Below are 22799 nucleotides of genomic sequence, written 5' to 3' on the forward strand. Positions count from 1 at the left end.
TTACCAAGCCAGAATTTCGCGCCACTGACTCATCTTCAACTATACCACCCTGTTTCTGCTGTTGGGTGTAGAAAAGGACAGTCTCATAGTTCATGTATGCCCAGGCATGCCAAGCCTTATACCAGTTAGGATCATGCTCTGTTGCAGAGGCATAATAATTAAGTACAGTTATAATTGAACTTTGGTTGATACCTCTGACAGCTTCATGCCACTGCCCTAATTTCAAGTAGCATCTGAAAACATTTAAATATTTTTATTCAAATATTAAAAATAGAAGAACATTACTATATTCATTTTAATTGTTGGTTATGGCTTCAAATGCATAAGAAATAATGGTATCAAATTACTGCACAATGCCTCAGAAAAACAAAATATGCACAAGTTTGCAAGTATTGTAAGATTGATTAATTAATTAAAGAAAGAAACAATACTTCAGAATTTCAATGCTATAATTACAAGGAAACAGACTACACAACATAAATCTAAAGTGTACTTGTATCAATAGAAAATGTATGTATCATTTTATCCGTTTTGGATGGAGAACACTGCAGCTGTTTTGATAAACTACACTGTAGGAAATACTACAACCAGTCACAAGTTTTCTTGAAATGATTTCATTATACCATTACTAGTTTGTTTTTAGTTCAGTTCATTGATCAGTATGGACTGTAAAAGAAAATGAAACCTCTGTCCTTTAATATGTAAAGAAGGACTTTTCAGGAAGACACAAGTGTAAAACTTGCAAAGAAGTCAACACTACCATCTGATGTTGGACTCCGGCCCGAAACTAGTAATGGTATAATAAAATCATTTCCAGAAAATTTGTGGCTGGTTGCAGCATTTCCTACAGCCTAATGTACATATCATTTTTAATAAAAATACCTGGTAAATTACAATAGTAAATGTGCAACATTAAGTCAAATCTTCATATAAGAAACAGAAGCAAGATATGAAACAGTACTTTTAACTCATAACGTTCTCTAGAAAAATATTCAGAAAATCTTTATAACTGAAAGCCAAATTTGCATATTATTGTTCTAGCATTGTTTCTAATTATTTTAACAATGTTGTGGCTTATGTACTACGGTAGTCTCAACAATCAGCTGATGTATGCAAAGTACTAACATTTTCATTTTGGTAACATTTTGTCCATTAAGTTAAAATGGTCTGTCTCACAGAAGCTCAAGAACTTCATCTACATCTGTATTAACACAACAAAGCTACAATGATACCCCATTCTACTTATGTGCTCATTTGTGAGAGTTTTCTTATCTATATGGCCAACAACAACTAGCATCATCATCTGCTGGCTATTTCAGACAGCAAGCAATTCAGAAAGTTTACCTTTGGGAGGCATTTCGTAGTATTTGACAGCTCATGTACTCTGGACATTGTAATTTTTATTTTCTAAGGAACTACACATGCAGACTGCAGATAGTTACTGCTTCAATGGTATTTTAAAGTGCAAATTTATTCAAGAGAGTACAAGGTGGTGAACATAGTAAATACATTATTAGATAAATATTGTTCTCAAACTATTTCCATTTTCCGCAGACAGTGTTTTATGTGCATATTTGCACATTTTATATCTGCTCATTTTCTGCATGGTGGTCATCACAAACATGAGCAATCTATGGATGCTGAAAGAGGTAGAATTGTGATCTTGCTAGAAGAGTGCATTTTCTCTTGCTACAAGTGTGCATTTTCTGTGCCACCATAATACAGGGTGTTTGAAAAAGAACTCCCTAGTTTCAATGTGTCCTAGAATCCGTACAAAGTGACATACCCTAATCTAGTTTGTGGTGTCTGATTCATCAACTCCCCAAGTTTGGCTCTCCTGCAGTTGGTTGGTCTGCTTGACATTGAGATGGCACCAGCACTGTTTTTTTCCTCTGTTCCCTCATCTCAGTCCAGGTGTGCGTGCAGTGCAGTGTGGAGCAGCTCAGCAACATTCCATCTCAAAGGAACTGTCAATCGTCATAACTGCAGAATTTGGGGGGCACAGCATCCACATGATGTTATTCAGCATCAACATGACTCTACCAAAGTTAATGTCTGGTGCGGTTTGATGGAAGATCATGTGATGCGGTTTGCTGGAAGATCATGTGATTGGTCCTTTCATTTTTGTAGAAATAACAATACTGGGGATGTTTACTGTGACATGTTGACAGACCACGTCTTTCCCCAAATGGACGATATTGAGGCAGAAGAGGAGCTTGTGTTTTTCCAATAAGATGGGGTCCCACATCATTACAGTAACCATGTGCATGCGGCTCTTGACACTCACTTTTCAGGAAGGTAATTAGGCAGGGCTGACCCAATACCTTGGCCACCATGAAGATCAGACTTAATCCCACTGTACTTTTTCTTTTAGGGCCACATAAAAAATGTTGTGTACAGTGAAAAGATCAGAGACATTAATCATTTACGGGAAAGAATTGTCGTGGTGGTTGGGTCAGTTACACCTGAAATGTATGTGGTGAGAAGTGGAATATCATCTTGACATGTGCAGCACAACAAATGGATCCCATGTTGACGTCTACTGACATTAAACAAAACTTGAAGGAATTCTCTTTCATGATATGTACTCATTGATGTAATTTTTCATTAATTTCTCCATAAAATTTATTCTTAAAACTAGGGAGTTCTTTTTCAAACACCCAGTATGTATCAGAAGGCTGTATGCACAGCACATGCATTGTACCAGAGTGAACTAAAGGGCACAATAATTCCAATAATTTCAAAATTTATATTTTTTCTGTTAAGGTCACAAATGCTACAAAGTCAGTGCTACCTTATGTCAAAATAAGTGAATGCACTGGTAATGGGAAGTGGCAATGATCCAATAAATTGAACAAAAGCTCTTCCTGTCTTACCTACAATCTGTATAATTTAGAAATGGTCAACCAGTTAATATATGTTGTATCCTGCTATTAGTGCATGTGAGTGTGAGTGCGTTGAGTGTAGTGCATCTGTGAATGTGTACTTAAATCAACCTCCAAGTGTATCAGCGCAGGCCGGCCACTAAAGGCCACCTAGGAAGTATGCACACGAAACAATCTCCACTGCACCATCTAACGGTGACTGGTGCCTATATATGCGCAGAGCAGTGCTCCTTCATGCTCACTGTGTTTTTTAGATTGTACTATTTATATCAGTTGTTCTGTATATGGCTGATAATTCTTTTGTCTTTTTGCATGTTGAGTCACAAGTGGCGTATTTCCATTGTTGTTCAGAGGTTTATGAATAAAGCCATATTTGTTTTACTTGGATAGGTTTTGTGTTTTACTTGGTTACTAAAATATACACCAATCAGCCAGAACATTATGGTCACCAACCCTATTATCAATATAAACTCGTCCTGGTAATAGCAGTTTCACCTGGTAAGGAATGACTGCTGGTGAGACACATGTACAGTGCATGTAGTATCATTGAGAGTTCTGTCCGTGTGTAGAATGGGGAAGACGTGCAGTCTATCTGAGTTTGACCTAAGGCAGATTGTGATGGCCCAGAGGCTTGGCACGAGCATTTTGGAAACTGCACGACTTGTTAGGTGTTCTAGGAGTGTCGTGGTGTCTTCAACATGTGGGGTTGGGCGGCCACCCCTCACTATGGATGTCGGATGTTGTAGGCTGGGCAGACTGGTAAAACAAGACAGGCGGTGAACTGTGGTAAAACTAACATCAGACTTCGATGCTGGGCAGAGTGAAGGTGTGTCTGAATATAGTGCACTGATGATGGACCCCTGCAGCCGACAACCCATGTATGTACCAATATTAACACCATGGCAATGGCAACTACGAGTGAAATGGACATGTGACCATCAGCACTGGATGTTGGTCCAGTGGCAGAGCATTGCAGGGTCGATGAATCCCAATGCCTTCTTCATCATGCCGATGGGAGGGTACGAATCTGTTGTCTTCCACAGAACAGCTCCTTGACACTTGTACTGTGGAATGGAGACAAGCTGGCAGCAGCTCCATTAGGCTCTGAGGAACATCCACATGGGCATCCATGGGTCTAGCGGAACTCAAACATGGCACCATAATGACCAAGGAGTGTCATACACTGGTTGGAGACCACATATATCCCTTCACGATGATCATGTTTCCCAATGGCAGTGACATTTTTCAACAAGATAAAGCGCCATGTCACAAGGCCAGGAGTGCGATGGAGTGGTTTGAGAAACACAGTGGCAAGTTTCAGTTGATGTGTTGGGCCCCCAACTCACCAAACCCAACACATCTGGTATGTGATTGGACATGGCGCCAAAGCTCATCGGCCTCCTCCCCAGAATTCATGTGAAATAGGTGACCTGTGTGTGCAGATGTATCAGCTCTCTCCTGTGACCTACTGAGGCCTCAATGTTTCCACATCATGATGACACGTCACCGCTATTATCAGTGCCAAAGGTGGACATACCGGCTATTAGGTAGGAGGTCATAATGTTCTGACTGATCAGTGTAAGCTGAACATCAGTGATGAAAATTTGTACCGCTGGGAAATATAAAAGCCCTGTTTAAAGCAAAACAAGTGGTAGTAATTTCATTTATTGTAATACAGCCCCTGCAAGGAGATCAACTTACACTGGTGAGTTAAATTTCTCTTCTGAGATTATAGCAACCAAGAAAGTGCATTTATATTTTGTGCTGTATATTCACAACTTTTTTATTAGGTATTAGTCTCTTCAAAATCATCACTGAGTCAAGTTAGTGTTCCATTATTCTTAGTATGTCTATGAAGTTTACAGGAGGAGTCAGAAGAGTATTAGTAGGCCTGACAAAAACAAATTTACTGTCAATCTATTCTTTTATAATGAGGGCTACTGTGGTTTAAACTAAACTCTCAATATGCTAAAAACATTTAAGAATATGAACAATGAAGAGTATTTATAGATAGATATACACTCCTGGAAATGGAAAAAAGAACACATTGACACCGGTGTGTCAGACCCACCATACTTGCTCCGGACACTGCGAGAGGGCTGTACAAGCAATGATCACACGCACGGCACAGCGGACACACCAGGAACCGCGGTGTTGGCCGTCGAATGGCGCTAGCTGCGCAGCATTTGTGCACCGCCGCCGTCAGTGTCAGCCAGTTTGCCGTGGCATACGGAGCTCAATCGCAGTCTTTAACACTGGTAGCATGCCGCGACAGCGTGGACGTGAACCGTATGTGCAGTTGACGGACTTTGAGCGAGGGCGTATAGTGGGCATGCGGGAGGCCGGGTGGACGTACCGCCGAATTGCTCAACACGTGGGGCGTGACGTCTCCACAGTACATCGATGTTGTCGCCAGTGGTCGGCGGAAGGTGCACGTGCCCGTCGACCTGGGACCGGACCGCAGCGACGCACGGATGCACGCCAAGACCGTAGGATCCTACGCAGTGCCGTAGGGGACCACACCACCACTTCCCAGCAAATTAGGGACACTGTTGCTCCTGGGGTATCGGCGAGGACCATTCGCAACCGTCTCCATGAAGCTGGGCTACGGTCCCGCACACCGCTAGGCCGTCTTCCGCTCACGCCCCAACATCGTGCAGCCCGCCTCCAGTGGTGTCGCGACAGGCGTGAATGGAGGGACGAATGGAGACGTGTCGTCTTCAGCGATGAGAGTCGCTTCTGCCTTGGTGCCAATGATGGTCGTATGCGTGTTTGGCGCCGTGCAGGTGAGCGCCACAATCAGGACTGCATACGACCGAGGCACACAGGGCCAACACCCGGCATCATGGTGTGGGGAGCGATCTCCTACACTGGCCGTACACCACTGGTGATCGTCGAGGGGACACTGAATAGTTCACGGTACATCCAAACCGTCATCGAACCCATCGTTCTACCATTCCTAGACCGGCAAGGGAACTTGCTGTTCCAACAGGACAATGCACGTCCGCATGTATCCCGTGCCACCCAACGTGCTCTAGAAGGTGTAAGTCAACTACCCTGGCCAGCAAGATCTCTGGATCTGTCCCCCATTGAGCATGTATGGGACTGGATGAAGCATCGTCTCACGCGGTCTGCACGTCCAGCACGAACGCTGGTCCAACTGAGGCGCCAGGTGGAAATGGCATGGCAAGCCGTTCCACAGGACTACATCCAGCATCTCTACGATCGTCTCCATGGGAGAATATCAGCCTGCATTGCTGCGAAAGGTGGATATACACTGTACTAGTGCCGACATTGTGCATGCTCTGTTGCCTGTGTCTATGTGCCTGTGGTTCTGTCAGTGTGATCATGTGATGTATCTGACCCCAGGAATGTGTCAATAAAGTTTCCCCTTCCTGGGACAATGAATTCACGGTGTTCTTTTTTCAATTTCCAGGAGTGTATAATTCTGGGTGGTTATTTATAGATAGATATATAATTCTGGGTGGTTTTAATTTAACTGGTGGTGCTCTGAGTGCTGCAGTGTGGGCTATACAGATTGCAGCTTGTTGAAACATCATAGGCATATACATTAATCGATGTGCTCACAGAGCTCTGAAAATAATAGTACCAGTTTTTGCCACCAATGGCACTGTAAGCAGTCAGAATGTGAAATGTTTCCTGTTTTGACATCAGTATTCTGTCTGTCACTTGGCGATGCAATGTTGATATCTTTTGTGAAGTGACTGTTGGTGCAAGGAAGTTTTCTGTACAAAATGCAATAGCTATTGAAAAGAGAGAGCTTGTACGGTTATTTTATCAGAATGGCAGCAATTGCAGTGCTGCACTGTGAGAATATTGCCAACAGGAACGGCTGTGAAGAGGCCTCATGTCAATAAATGGGCTAAGGAATGTGATAAAGAAATTTGAAGAAACAGGTGAATTAGGTGTTGCATCAGGGGATGGGAGGTGGCCCATTCCCATGGCAGCTGTTGATAATGTCGCTTTAGCTATAGCTGACTGTGCAGCACATCCTCAAATTCTGCAGCCAGTGATCGAGCTGTGTCACCAGAATTATCTCTTCCCTGGTCAATAGTTCAAAAAGTGGCACATTTTACACTGTTATCCATACACGATTCAGAATGTGCATCAAATGAAGCACTAAGATATGCTAAAATGCTGTGAAGGCACCTTCAATTTTTTTTGACATGCATGGAAATGGATGACATGTGGCTGCAATTATATTCTTTGGATAGGCAAGACACATTTTACACTGCACAAAGCCGTGAATGCACAGAGCTGTCACATATGAGGTTCTACTCTGCTATGTGTTGCAGGAACATCCACTGCACTCAGCTTATATGAGTGCATGGTAGGATTTCACAGGCTCTTGCATTCTTGGTAATTTTTCTTCCCAGGAGATGACACCTTGTTGGCCTTTTACATGTACAGTGACACCTGGGCGTGATAAGGACCTCCTTGTACAACTTGTGATTCCAGCTTTGCAAGAGAGCAACTGTGTCCACACCACTGTTTTCATGTGTACAGAGACACCTGGGCATGATAAGGGCATCCTTGTACAACTTGTGATTCCAGCTTTGCAAGAAAGCAACTGTGTCCACACCACTCTTTTCATGCAGTGATGGAGCAACATGACAGGTCACTTGACAGATAAAAGATTTGCTTCGAGAATCCTTCACGCATCATCTATGGGTGATTTCATGATATGTGGCCTTTCTGATCCCCTGAACTAAGTCCATGTGACTTCTGAATGTGGGGATATCAAAAAATCCTGATCTGAAGGACAGCATACGATGACATATCACTCTGATTACACCAAATATGCTGTGAGCAACTGTCAACTATGCCGTGTTATATGTGCAGCATACTGCTGAGTTGGGAGACTGTACAGAAAGCATGTTGTAACTTATGACCGTATCCTAATAAATATGACAGAACCACCTCTACCGTGCTCCACCTTTCCTCCCCTTTTTCTCCAACAATACCACATTCTGACTGCTTAAAGTGCTGTACTTCCACCCGGTGGCAGAAGGTGGAACTATATTTTTTCAGCATACTCCGCGAAGACACCAATTAATGAACATACCTACAATGTTTCAGCATCCTGTGATAGGTACAGACAGAGTTTCAAACACTGGCTGTTTATTTATAACCATGGCTGTCTTCATTTACACGCATCAGCTACGCAAGGCGGGTGACCTTGAACGAGCTTCGCCTCGCTGCCGCTAGGGCTCGAGGATCGCACTCTAGTTCTAACGGAGTGCGATCCGCTGCTAAAAATAATTTCCGGTGACGCCATTGCTCTTAACAGGACGCGTATTTCCGGCCGCGCCGTCTTATCAATAACTACGTCACTGCTCATGAGGCAGCTGCACGTCATTCGACTCGAGGCAGCCGCACAGTACAGACAGCCATGCCTTACCGAAGGAGGAGATTTACAAGAAGAACGAGACTACCAATGTACAAGAATGTTGACACCTTTAATCTTACACCGAAGAATACTTCACTAAACCTTGCAAGAAGTCTTCGGTGTAGCTGCTGTTGTTTCTGGTCCTCAGGGCTGATCATCTGCATTGCTTGTGGATTTAGCCAAGTTTGTACAAACTGCTTCAAATGACTGTAAATAATACAAAATCATCAGAAGAGTACAGTAAATTAAAAAATATCTTATTAACATCACACAATACGTAACATTTTAGAAACTGTTTCCAGTTATGTAGGAAAAGAAGAAAAACATTTCTGCTAGTATTTTCAAAGATTAAAGCACAGAATTATTTACTATAAATTGATCTAAACTAACTGTTCAAAGAAGTCATTTCACACACTGTAACATACTTGCTTTTATAGCTTTATTTATCATTGCTCCGACATGAAGACAGTTGCCTCCATCAGTTGCACTTTTCAGAGAAAAGATTTATGTGAGAAGACACAACAATTAGTTATAGTATGCAATTTAAAAATATTGTGCACAGGTCTTCTACAACAGGGTAAGTAGTTTTTCCTAGTTAGTAGTTTTTCCTACTCATTTCCAATGGTGAATATTTTATCATCAAACATGATATTACCAAGACTAATTGTAATTGCTTTCCTGGTATTTCTCATATCTGTACTTGAGATAGTAATCACTGTGGCCATGTGAGCTCTACAAGAAGCAACATAAATGATTCCAGGCATGTTCAATAAAAATAAAAGTAGCAGTTAGATTGAAAGCACAACGTAGAACACTGTTAGACTACTCAGTTTTCTCTCGCAACTCCAGTTTATTGGTGCTTGTACAACTGATGACGCTAGGCAATGAACTAGTTTCAGAAGAGTGTAGACTAGTGTTACCCTGTCAACCGAACTCAGTCATTTATTGCATCTTTTATTTGTACAATACAGTGCAGCTGTGAGTCCACATAAGAACATTGATTTTAGTTGAAATCAGTTCTAATTATGCCTTAGGGTCTCAAGAGTTTACAAGAATTTGGAAGGTTGTACTAATATCTAGTATCCTGCAATAGAGACCTTAAGGGCATAGCAAGAACCAGCTGCATTCATATAGTCTAAATTGTATGTCTTCCATAATATCAATGTTTGGTCACTTTTGGCCATGCTTTAATTTTTCTAACACCTGAGTGCATTATCCAAGTTCAATGTCAGTAGGCTTAAACCATGTCTGCACAATGCATTGGATATAACTGCCAGAGTCCACATCACTTTGAAGTCAGTAACAGATTTTTGTCATATCCACTGAGACCTGGACCATACCAGCAAAAAATTAACACAAAATCCAAACTGTGCTGATGAGATATTTAATAACATATCTGGTTTCTGAATATAGGAAACACAACATAATGCACAGAAAGTGTTAACAAACAGAATAAGAAATATAGAATCAAGCAAGCACACAATAGCCCAATAATGATCTAACATGGTGTGAAAAGTCATTTGGAAAGACTACAATGAAATACAAATATGATGAAACAATGACATCACGTAACAATTACATGGGAATATGATGAAGTATGTAAAGTGCTTACAAACAAAGTAAGTAGTGATAGTACGAGGTGCATTCAAGTTCTAAGGCCTCCGATTTTTTTTCTCCGGACTGGAAAGAGATAGAAACATGCGCATTGTATTAAAATGAGGCCGCGTTCATTGTCAATACGTCCCAGAGATGGCAGCACCGTACGGCAGATGCAATTTTACCGCCAGCGGCGAGAATGAGAACTGTTTTAAATACTTAAAATGGCGACGTTTTCCTTACTTGAACAGCATGCAATCATTCGTTTTCTGAATTTGCGTGGTGTGAAACCAATTGAAATTCATCGACAGTTGAAGGAGACATGTGGTGATGGAGTTATGGATGTGTTGAAAGTGCGTTCGTGGGTGTGACAGTTTAATGAAGGCAGAACATTGTGTGACAACAAACCGAAACAACCTCGGGCTCGCACAAGCCGGTCTGACGACATGATTGAGAAAGTGGAGAGAATTGTTTTGGGGGATTGCCGAATGACTGTTGAACAGATCGCCTCCAGAGTTGGCATTTCTGTGGGTTCTGTGCACACAATCCTGCATGACGACCTGAAAATGAGAAAAGTGGGTGCCACGAATGCTGACGGACGACCACATGGCTGCCCGTGTGGCATGTTGCCAAGCAATGTTGACGTGCAACGACAGCATGAATGGGACTTTCGTTTCATCGGTTGTGACAATGGATGAGACGTGGATGCCATTTTTCAATCCAGAAACAAAGCGCCAGTCAGCTCAATGGAAGCACACAGATTCACTGCCACCAAAAAAATTTCAGGTAACCGCCAGTGCTGAAAAAATGATGGTGTCCATGTTCTGGGACAGAGAGGGTGTAATCCTTACCCATTGCGCTCCAAAGGGCACTACGGTAACAGGTGCATCCTACGAAAATGTTTTGAAGAAAAAAATTCCTTCCTGCACTGCAACAAAAACGTCCGGGAAGGGCTGCGCGTGTGCTGTTTCACCAAGACAACGCACCCGCACATCGAGCTAACGTTACGCAACAGTTTCTTCGTGATAACAACTTTGAAGTGATTTCTCATGCTCCCTACTCACCTGACCTGGCCCCTAGTGACTTTTGGCTTTTTCCAACAATGAAAGACACTCTCCGTGGCCGCACATTCACCAGCCGTGCTGCTATTGCCTCAGCGATTTTCCAGTGGTCAAAACAGACTCCTAAAGAAGATTTCACCGCTGCCATGGAATCATGGCGTCAGCGTTGTGAAAAATGTGTACGTCTGCAGGGTGATTACGTCGAGAAGTAACGCCAGTTTCATCGATTTCGGGTGAGTAGTTAATTAGAAAAAAAATTGGAGGCCTTAGAACTTGAATGCACCTCGTATGTATAGTATAAGGAGGAGATACACATCTAGAACCTACAAATCTCTCATGAATCCTTGGTACCAAGGAATAAAAGTCATTAGTATTACACATGTGAACAAGGAAAGGACAGTTTTATAATAAACCAAGATCAACAGTTCACAGTTACTATAGTGGCAAACACAAACACTCATTTTATGACCCATTCAAGATAATCTTTACACACAACATAATCATTATTTTATCTTTGGAGACAAGTTGTTACTTCATTGAAAAGAAGGGTCTGAAGGATCTGTATTTTAAGGTATCCAGCCTGGATGATGATTCCATTCTTATGCACAGTATTTTGGTGTCAAAACAGTGAAAACAACTAACAATGTTATTCACACCAAGTAACAAAAGACACATGCACATAAATTGTTAAAATATTTCGCATAAAAAAGAATTGTTAATTTTAGTGTGAAGCTATACTGACATATCGCTGACACTTACTTGTAAGCTTCTTCCCGTTTCCCTGACATCCACATATGTTTCGTGTAAGCAAATGTGACTTGTGGATGGTGTGTGGGGAGTGGTTGATCTGAATTTTGAGACGGATCCACACCAAGCAGCATCACTAAAGTTTTATGAGACAACATCTGCAATACATAAAGATATAACATCGCAAACAGTGCATTTGCTTTGGCAATGAAAACAAAAAGTTCTGGTATCTTGTCACTATTCTTATTGGAGTTAATGAAAGATAAGATAGGAAATAAGTAGCCTAAACACACAGTTTCTGAATTTACAGCTGACTATTTGCAATACCTGCATTTGGTCACATAAAATTATTATTTTTATCGTAAAGAAGACATGTCAAGTTGCAGACAGGCACACTTCCCTGCCCCCTCCAGACTGCTAATTGCGCCCCACGTGATAGTTGCATTCCAGCCCAGGATGCTGGAGATGTCAGTTGCATGTGTGTGAGGTGTGCTTGCTTATATGTGAGTGAGTGGTGTGTATGTCTCTTACTGACAAAAGCTGTGGCCAAAAGCTTTATGTGAGTGCTCTTTTAATTGTGCCTGTCTGCAACTTGATGTGACTTATTTACAGTAAGTAGCAATCTGTGTTTTCCTACATTGTTAATATTCCTACCTGGAGTTTCCATTATTTCATTTGAAAATTATTCTTCGGTCAGTTATGCTGCTTTTGTGAGGGAGGGAGAGGGGATATCTTTCTTGAAAAAGTGGCTGAATTTGTTGTTTCTCACATCCTAGTTATTAAAAATAACCATAGCTTATCGAATTACACCTACCGTCAATGAGTTTTGTTTGACTCTAACAATAACTTTCATGCTTGTTTACATTCAAGTGTTTGTTACAATGACTGTTTAAGTAGTATTCCTATTTTAGTCCATTTATACATTCTCAGGAGTTCTTCAATGTGCTGATTCCTCTCCCAGTACAAGTAATGCACAGTGACATTGACTAGCTTTATCAGCTCTTGTTTAAACTTGCAATGACAAATTAAGCTCCCAGTACATAAATGTAAGGTGCTTTACAGATATCTTCAGATGTGTTTGGTTTTCAGTTGACTAAACATATTGCTAATGTTGCTACTCTAGAGATGACTTCAGTAAATGTCAAATCTGTGGAGGAACAAAAAGCAAGAACGTTGGCTCAAAAAAAGTTCAGGTAGTACTGCTACAGCACTGTGCTTTTGGAACTGCTTTCATATACAACAGGCCAGAAGAGATGAGCACAAAAGTTACAGTAAAAGAATGGTGCAATTCATTCAACTTCAATTTCAGCAGATGTTATGATTTAAAAAAAAAAAAAAAATATTTATCTTACGAATTATTTCTTGTGGAACTTACTGACTTTACATGTAGAAACCATATATGGTATATTCTATGATTGGAAACTGATACACAAGTATATATAGCACGGAAACTTCTAGCAGAATGTAAATAATTTAGAAATATAGGTAACAACTGAAGAAGTAGTAGAGGCATTGAGTCGTTAAAACTGTAATACTTTGGGATGCACACTATACTTGTAGAAGTGATTCATAGACATATAAAACTACTGTTGCTACTACTACCCCCTCTACTACTACTACTACTACTACTACTACTGCTGCTGCTAAGGAACTACCTTTCAGTGACTGGTGCAGTTGTGTTGATACAGTTTTATCTGTGTATTACCCTTGAAGCCCACAACAAATTCCAAGTCTACTGCAACTCTGTTCACTCCACAACAAACTGTGGATTTATTCTTTGGTAATTTTCTTTGAGTATGGTTCCACAGACAACAAGAAAAAAATGTGTTTTTTTTTGTTCTGGTGCTGCCGAAGTTGTGCCAGCTATTTTGAATTGATGATCAAAAGTTGATTCTAAATTAATTACAGCCGGACACAGAGGAGTGATTACTCCATGTGAAGTCAAATAACAAGAAAAACATGGAGCATGGTGTTAATGTACAACATAAATATTTTTCTAGGCATGTTGCTGTTGCCACATAGTCTATCAAGGGATAGTAATTAACAGCTGTTGAATGAACTGCATCACACAGCTTTTCTCTACTGCATCATTGTACCTCCATTGTTATGCCTACTGAAAGATTTAATGACTGAGAAATATGTATTGTTATGAAAGATTTAAAGACTGAGAAATATGTGTTGCTATAGAAGATATGATGTATATACATATTTAATTATTTTTCCACTGAGGCTATTTTAGTCGGATTACATTCTGTCTGCTAAAAGGTGACATTAAGATCCTATTCCTGAAATTTTCTGCAAGGTTTCATGTATCACTGCCATGAGTGTGTATTCAACATCATCTAAAATAAAGTTATATCCCCAATTCAACATATTACACAAATAGGGGAATAGAGTAAAATTCTTGAACATGGCCATAATCAGAAATTTTTTTTAGCATTTCTCTGCTTATGATATATCACATTATACTTCACGATGCTATAAGCCATGCTGAGGCTGAGTATAATATATTAATAAGCAATCAGAAAGCTCAACATATTGAGCAGTAAATGTTTCCCCACTGGTAAACATCTACAAAATGAAAGCAAAGTCTATATTTTACATGTTACACAGTGTAGCTGAAAACACTGCTGAACACAATTATCTGATATTTAATAACACTGTGAGGATTAACTAGTTGTTAAGAAGCTGCATCAGAGCCATCTATAAACAGTATTGAATTTTAAGTGAAATGTAGTGTCCCTGAAAAAATGTCTTTTATGCAGCTATTTACAACTGCTACAATATTATTCACAATGAGCTTTTAAACACCAAAGCATTCAAAAATGGAATGTTGTTCAGCCAACTGGTACAGTAATTTTTGAACTATTAAGTGAAGTGCTTCAAAAACTAGATAATGGAAAAAATGTCATTGGAATATGTCTAGATCTCTCTAAGGCTTTTGATATCATGGATCACACAAAACTATTGTCTAAGCTTGACAACATGGGAATTAGAGAAACATCTAACAATATGTGAATGACCTAAACAAATTCAGTGAGAACATCATCCAGTTTGCTGCTGTTACAAGTGTGCTAGTGAATGGGAAAGATATGGAAATGTTTCAGAAGTCTACAACAGAGACACTGAACAATATTGAAAACTGGTTGTCACAATAAATTGGTAATAAATGCAAGAAAGAATTGATAATAAATGCAAGTAACACAGTGGCACTGAATCTCTATAATGTGAAAAAAGGGGAGCAAACTGTTCAGATTCAGGTATCTGACAAAGACCTTCAAAATATACACAACATTAAGATCTTTGGAGTACGGCTCCAAGATGATCTTAAATGGGGGATGCATATTGAAAAAGTCTGTAAGAAATTAAACACTATATGCTACTTAGAATATTAGAGGGATGCTGCAACAAAGATTCTCTGAAAAGTATGTAGCATGCCTATAGATACTCACAACTGAAATATGGAATTATTTTCTGGGGTAACTCTTATCTTAGCCAAAAGCTCTTGAGGCTAAAAAAAAAAAAAAAAGAATAATTGAATGTGTAAAATGGAGCAAAACCTTTAGACTACTCTTTAAAAAGCTAGAAATCCTCCCACTTCCATGTGTATATGTGTACGAGATAACAGTGTTTGTGAAAAAATATTCAATCGAAAATCTCACTCTCTTCCACAAAAATGAAAATATCAATTCCTATAACACCAGGCAAAAAGGAAACTTTCCTTTAGAGCCCACACCACCATCCTGAATAAAATAGGAACCCTGTATTCATTAAATGAATAAATGTCCTGGCAAATTTCAAGTCAACTGCTAAGGCATATTTGACTCATCACTGCTTCTATAGCCTCCAGAGTTCCTTCAGGAAGGTCACGAATGATTTGTGTCTTTGCCTTAGTGATGTATCATACAAATGCTACTAGAACTTTAATGATTTACCATGTAAATGTTGCTGTAATACAAATATCAATCTGCCACTACAGTACATGCTCTTTCTGCTTTAAAATATCTACCCTTTATTTTTGTACAATACTTGTTCTGTATATTGTAGCTCAGTGATCATTTAATGTAGAAATAATGAAATTAATGCAAATTTAATATTATATTTTGTTATACATTGACTTGCCCTACATCAGACTATACTATTTGTGTACTATATGATTACCAGGACCAATAAAACTCAACTCAACTCTATAGAGTAGGGAGCAGAAGTGAATGGAAGACATAGTTATGGCTGTAATGAAAATGATACAAGGGTGAGTAGGGCATGTAGCCAGGTGAAACGATGGTGTAGATGGGCAAAAAAAGGTCTTACTGGACTCGACATTTGTAACCGGTGAGGATGGCTATAACTGTCAAACCACATTTACTAATAAATAACAATGAACATCTGGGTAAAATGTAAAGATTAATTTGGTGTGTCTACTTCAGAGGAAGAAGCATCTACTTGGATGTGGTCATTGGATTATCAGTCTGATATATCCTTACTTCTATTTCCTATCCTGTATTTCTTACTTCATTCAGATTCTTCACGTAAGTATCTTAATTTCTTTCCTCTTGCTCCTTTTTTCTTTAAGTTTGTTATTTTGGCCATTAATCATATCTTTTCCTGATACTGCATGCACCAGACAATTATTCTTTAAATATAATGTCATGCTACACTGATAACTATCACAGCATTCAAAAGCATACCACATACACAGTGGGTAGTAGCACCCCTTCATAGCTATATCTGTCTTTTTGTTTGTGGTCCACCAAATGAAATATAGTATTTGGTACTCACCAAACGTCCAGACTTTCGGCACAAAGAAGCATACTTGAGCCAAGTGTACATATCCTCCTGTGGAGAAACAACAAGTGTACGCACTTGTATGATGCGTTGCCAGTCTTCTACTACACGCTGACATCCCTGTGAAATTGAATAAGTGATTTGCAGTGTTTTGGAACTGTCCTTTAATTTATGGTTACACAGCAAATGAACATGAATATAAAGTTTGAAGTGAAAAAAGAAAATCAAACTTTGTGAAAGATCATGTGACATTACATTCTTCAATTATTATTATGCTGAAAGAAGTGTAGAGTAAATAATAGCTAAACAATCTAAAGCTGGTGACAGACAATGCAAATATTAGACCATTAAGATGCTAGAATAGCAGATTGTAAACTGAAGATCCCATTAATCTGTATAAGAAGTTTAATTTAAATTACATTTTTACTGTCACATCTTTAAACAGTCATAGGCATTATAAGAAATACTATTCTTAATTCCGAGAGCCAGTTTACAGTTAAAATCTCTTCAACTGATATCTCAAAATTTTACTAGACAAAAATGTACATAGTAAATACTTTGACAATACATTCTTCGACTGCAGTTATCACGTAGAAATGAAGAGGAAAACCATAAATGTAATAAAGTAGCAATTGACTGTATGTGCGCGGGCGCTACACACACTGTCACTGTTATAAGAAATGTAAGTGGCCACGTAAATACAGTGAAGTGATGCAATTTCTGAGGTTTATGCAGACTAACTGACAGAGCACAAATTTTCAAGTATCCAAATGGGTTGATAAGAATAGTTTTATGCAAATAAAAGGACAGTTTTATGCACAATATTTCAAGAATATGTCTCGTCTTCCTTTAAAATGTGCTGTGAATAGCCCATATGTGCTTGGTGCTTAACTCCAATTAGCCTACAACACCTGTTGAAGACTACCAGGATCTGAGCTAATGTTACAGTTCATAACTGCAAACTACCTTGGCCTGACTATGAAATTACATATGAAGATTACTCAAAAGACAACAAAATAGAAAAAGGCAGTGTTAAATGATTGGAAAAAAATACAGGCAGGATCTCAAAGCAGAATATCCAGACTCAAGCTAGAATGAATTCTTAAGTTTGACAAAGATTTTGTGACATGATAAATTCTGAAACATAAAAAAAGAAGGCAATAAGATGCAGCAAATCAACAGCAAATATGATTCGAAATTAAGTATCATTGGAAGATTCCCAGAAACAATGTTACAGATGCAAAAAAATACTAAGCCTCAAAATTTAACCTAATCACTCTTTAAAAAAGGAATTCTCATTTTAATAAAGAATAATAACTATGAACAAGAAATAAGGGAAAAGGTTACACAAGTAGCAAATATAAGTGAAAACAATATATTGGGATTCTGCTCCAGCTGCAAGTCTTAACAAAAGGAGCAAGACTATTAGGAACAAATATCACGGGAAACAGTGTACACAAAGGCAAGAAGTATGCCCAACATTTATTCAACATTAGTTACTGTAAGTGTTTTGGAACCATTAACTTATTATGGTATTTCTGTTAAACATAATCCAGCACACACAATATTGTTACTAGAAATCCTTTGATGGCAAAGGATTAACTTAAATTAAGAATTTGTTCCAGGCAGGATCTGTTTGGTCTAAAGCCTATTCGGTACTAACCAATTATAGGTTCTAACTGTTCTTGGGCTCGATCAAGTAAACACTGTGGACGAATTTTGTACGTGATCTGGAGAAGAGAGATTCCTCGGTAATTATTAACATTGCTTCTATCCCCTTTTTTATGCAATGGACAAATTAGGGCAGTTTTCCAGTCTTCAGGCATTTTATCAGTTTGCCAGATATGTCCTATTAGTTAAGTGATCCCTCATACTGTTAGGTCCAGCTGATTTTAGTAGTTCTGCAATTATACCATCTTCTCTGGATGTTTTATCATTTTTATGTCTCTTAATTTGTTTAGTTGATCTTTTTTCCAAATTTTAAAGGAACAAGGGCTACATAATAAAACTCTAACACTGATTAAGGAAATGTTAACTAACACTAGTTCCAAAGTTAAATTCATGGGAGAAATTCCTGAACCATTTGATATAAAGACTGATGTTAGACTGGGAGACGGACTCTCCCCATTACTGTTTAACTGTGTTTTGGAAAAGGTAATTACAGAATAGTGAGAGCAAAAGTTGAGTCAAAATATAGATCGATCGATCAATCAAGTTAGGTAGAAGTAATATTAGACTAGACTGCCTCACCTTTGCAAACAATCTGGCAATTTTAACTAGGGATATTACCACAGCTCAAAAACAAACTGAAATTCTTAAAGAAGTTGCAGAAAAAGTAGAACTATAAATATCATTCGAAAAAATGGAATATATGACATTTAACAAACAAGCAACACAGTTTTTGAACACGAAATATGGAAAAATAAAAAGGGTTTCTCAGTTTAAATACTTAGTGGAAATCATAGAAAACAGTCTGGAAAAAGCTGCAAATGAAGTTCGGGCAAAAAAATGGCAACTGCATTCAGATTAATACAAAATATTTGTAGTAAAAAATCACTTTCTAAATTCAGTGAACTTAGGCATTACAACACTGTTATCAAATCTGAATGTCTTTATGGAGCAGAAACTTTATTTTAAATAGAAAGAGGGATACTGAAGAAATCCAAAAGAAAGAAGAAAGATTATTAGGAAAATATTAGGCCCCAAAATTACTGATGGACAAACTTATCAACTGAGAAGTAATAAGGAAATAGAAGAATACACAGACATACATGCTGACATGAGAACAAGAAGACTTAAATTTTATGGGCACATTAAAAGAATGGCACCCACTAGGTTGACAAAACAAGTGGCAGAATTCTGTGAAAACAGAAGTAACGCCAAAACTGAGCCAATTAAATGGATCCCTGTGATTAAGGAGGATCTTAAAGTAGCCCTTATAACTCAGACAGATGTTACATATAGAAAAACATTCAGACAAAAGATATTTTATTGGAAAATTGGTCTGAGGGAAATTAGGAAATGGACTGGAAAACCATGGTCTGATGAGCGGAAGAGACTTCGTTCTGAAAGGGTGAAACAAATTTGGACACAAACGAAGGCCAGCCATCAAAAGTGACATTGACTGATTGTACGTCACATGGTCCTATTGGGCCCATTCGTGGAGGAGAATAATAATAATAATAAAATACTGAAAACAGAATTGACAGCAAGAAACAAGACAAAAGCTATAAATACTTATGCCATACCAATATTGACCTACTCATTTGGAGTAAAGAAATGGAGTAACACAGACCTAGAAGCACTCAATACACTTACACGATCACAATGCCACAAATATAGAATACATCACATACATTCAGCAACAGAAAGATTCACATTAAGCAGAAAGGAAGGAGGAAGGGGATTTATCGACATAAAAAACCTACATTATGGACAGGTAGACAATTTAAGAAAATTCTTTCTAGAACGAGCAGAAACTAGCAAAATACACAAGGCAATCACTCATATAAATACATCGGCTACACCACTGCAATTTCATAACCACTTCTACAACCCTTTAGATCACATAACATCAACAGATACGAAGAAAGTAAATTGGAAAAAGAAAACACTTCTGGCAAGCACCCGTATCATCTAACACAGCCACACATCGATCAAGACGCATCCAACACATGGCTAAGAAAAGGCAATATATACAGTGAGACAGAAGGATTCATGATTGCAATACAGGATCAAACAATAAACACCAGGTATTACAGCAAGCATATTATTAAAGATCCCAATACCACAACAGATAAATGCAGACTTTGTAAACAACAAATAGAAACAGTAGATCACATCACAAGCAGATGTACAATACTAGCAAATACAGAATACCCCAGAAGACATGACAATGTCGCAAAAATAATACATCAACAGCTTGCTTTACAACATAAACTTTTAAAACAAGTTCCTACATACAAGTATGCACCACAAGATGTACTGGAGAATGATGAATACAAATTATACTGGAACAGAACCATTATAACAGATAAAACAACGCCACATAACAAACCTGACATACTCACCAATAAAAAGAAGAAATTAACACAACTAATCGAAATATCCATACCCAATACAACAAATATACAAAAGAAAACAGGAGAAAAAATTGAAAAATACATCCAACTGGCTGAGGAAGTCAAAGACATGTAGCATCAGGATAAAGTTGACATCATACCAATTATACTATCAACTACAGGAGTCATACCACACAATATCCACCAGTACATCAATGCAATACAGCTACATCCAAACATATATATACAACTACAGAAATCCGTAATTATTGATACATGTTCAATTACCCGAAAGTTCCTAAATGCAATATAACACATATCGTACAGTTAATAGGAAGTGACGCTTGATCAAGGTCAGCGTCACTTTCCATTCTTAACCAGACTTAACGTCTGAGAAAGTAAAGAAATAATAATAATAATAATACAGTACCACCATCAAATAAGCTTAGGGAAGATAAATGAGTTTTTAGACTTCTGCTGAACCATGTAGTGTATTACCTGAAGCCTGTCCCACCACATTTTTCTTATTGTAGGTCGGCGCTCTGGAACTAATTTATACTGAATCACTTCCTCAAGTTCTGCCAACATCTGCACAGACACCATTGCACCATATGCGCGTTGGTAGCTTTCTCCTGCCATTGCTGTGAGCTCAGTATCTAGTAGATCACGTGCTGAATCTATAAGCTGGACAGATGCAAGAAAGATACATTTCTTAGTCTACAGAACAAAATTTATAAAATTATGTACTCTAAAGATAAGGCTGTTGTCTGTAACAATACATAGACTGAAACTTTCTTCCTTAATGAATAAAAACTAAGCATGTTTCAATATAAAATTTTTGTTTGTTGCAATAGGTTCTACCTCCTATGCTCTTATTAAAAGATGACTTTTATGTAAGAACTACTTTTGTCAATAGTTATTACACTTTAACATAACAGGTGGGTGGAATATAAAATAACTAGGGCCATAAAATTCACTTCTGACCATCCAAATTGCAACACAAACATCAAACTGGCACTGAGTGTATTGTATGCTTGGATATGCAAATGACAAGCTTTTCATTGCTAAGTAGGTAGGAGTAACACTAACCCACATTCTTTGTGTAAGGATGGATTTTACAGCAGGTTTCTCATTCAGAACTCTCAACGTTGGCTGCTTGTTAGATCACATTATGCCTTGCATCAGAAAGAGAAACATACATTAGCCATGTTGGAATTTGAAAAGGGCAGGATAGTGGCCTATGGAGACATTTACTGTTCTGTGATATTGCTGCTCAGACATATGGGACTCTATGACTGTCATGCAAAAATGGAATATACGGGTTCAGGCCCTCAACAGCCCTGCACGACTAGTGCCCGAGTGGACAGATATATTGTTCACTTGGCTGAGCAGGATTGCAGAGCCACATCACATACATTGATTCAAGAAATGAGCTCGTTTTCATCAAGACAAGTATCCACAAGGACAGTGTGACAGTGTCCAGAGCAGCCCAAACTGTCAGCATTGCAAACATTGTCACATCTACCCTAGAAGGAGCAGAAGACAGACATGCACTGACAGTGGTGCACCAACGACAACACCAGTCACATGAGTGGCATCCTGTTGTCTTTTCAAATGAATCATGGTTACATCTTGATGTGTCAAGGCTAGTGACTGTGCCCTTCCATGTCTTCATCCTATAATCTTTCAACAATGGATTTTCACCCAGCAGCAGAGTATGCACTGATTTGAAACTTCCTGATTTTTATATTTTGTTAATGAACTTATTGACTGCTCAATATGAACTTCCTGATTTTTATATTTTGTTAACGAACTTATTGACTGCTCAATATATCATTTACATAGTATTGGTTTCTTTTCTACTCATGGTTTTTTTTTACACCAGTTTGATCCTAAGTTTACTGAGTTAAGCAAATGGGGATCCATTTGCAAAGAAAAAGAAAAGTCAGTTAATGTGAGAAAACTAATACACAGTGCTACAGCACAGCAGTCACATTCGAAACAGCAATGCAATCATGTACGTACTCCTAAGGGTATACCACGTAATACTTTGATGTAGATACAAATCTGTTGAAATGTGTGTTCATTATTACATAGTGAATATTCATTCTCCTTATCTAATACCTAAATAGTGATGCAACCACCAAAATTACAAAACATTAAATAAAAAAATTAAGATACCGTAAGCTCATTTATTGAGGAAAAAAATTACTGTGAGTTGAGACATAAAGATCGATAAAAATAGATGTTTAAT

The 22799-nt window shown here is 38.5% G+C and overlaps 1 protein-coding gene across 2 annotated transcripts in view; it reads right to left on the minus strand.

The window, feature by feature from the left end:
* Positions 1-22799, minus strand: part of LOC126237023 (serine/threonine-protein kinase mTOR) — a 281416-nt gene that overhangs the window by 56691 nt on the left and 201926 nt on the right. For both annotated transcript variants that reach the window (XM_049946767.1, XM_049946766.1), the window contains 5 exons: positions 21044-21229; positions 16479-16604; positions 11712-11857; positions 8398-8502; positions 5-233 (listed from right to left, as the gene is read on the minus strand). In XM_049946767.1, the coding sequence (XP_049802724.1) occupies positions 5-233; positions 8398-8502; positions 11712-11857; positions 16479-16604; positions 21044-21229 (792 nt within the window). The remainder of the gene's footprint in view (positions 1-4; positions 234-8397; positions 8503-11711; positions 11858-16478; positions 16605-21043; positions 21230-22799) is intronic.

Source organism: Schistocerca nitens, chromosome 2 (genome assembly GCF_023898315.1).
Source record: "Schistocerca nitens isolate TAMUIC-IGC-003100 chromosome 2, iqSchNite1.1, whole genome shotgun sequence".
NCBI classification, from domain to species: domain Eukaryota; kingdom Metazoa; phylum Arthropoda; class Insecta; order Orthoptera; family Acrididae; genus Schistocerca; species Schistocerca nitens.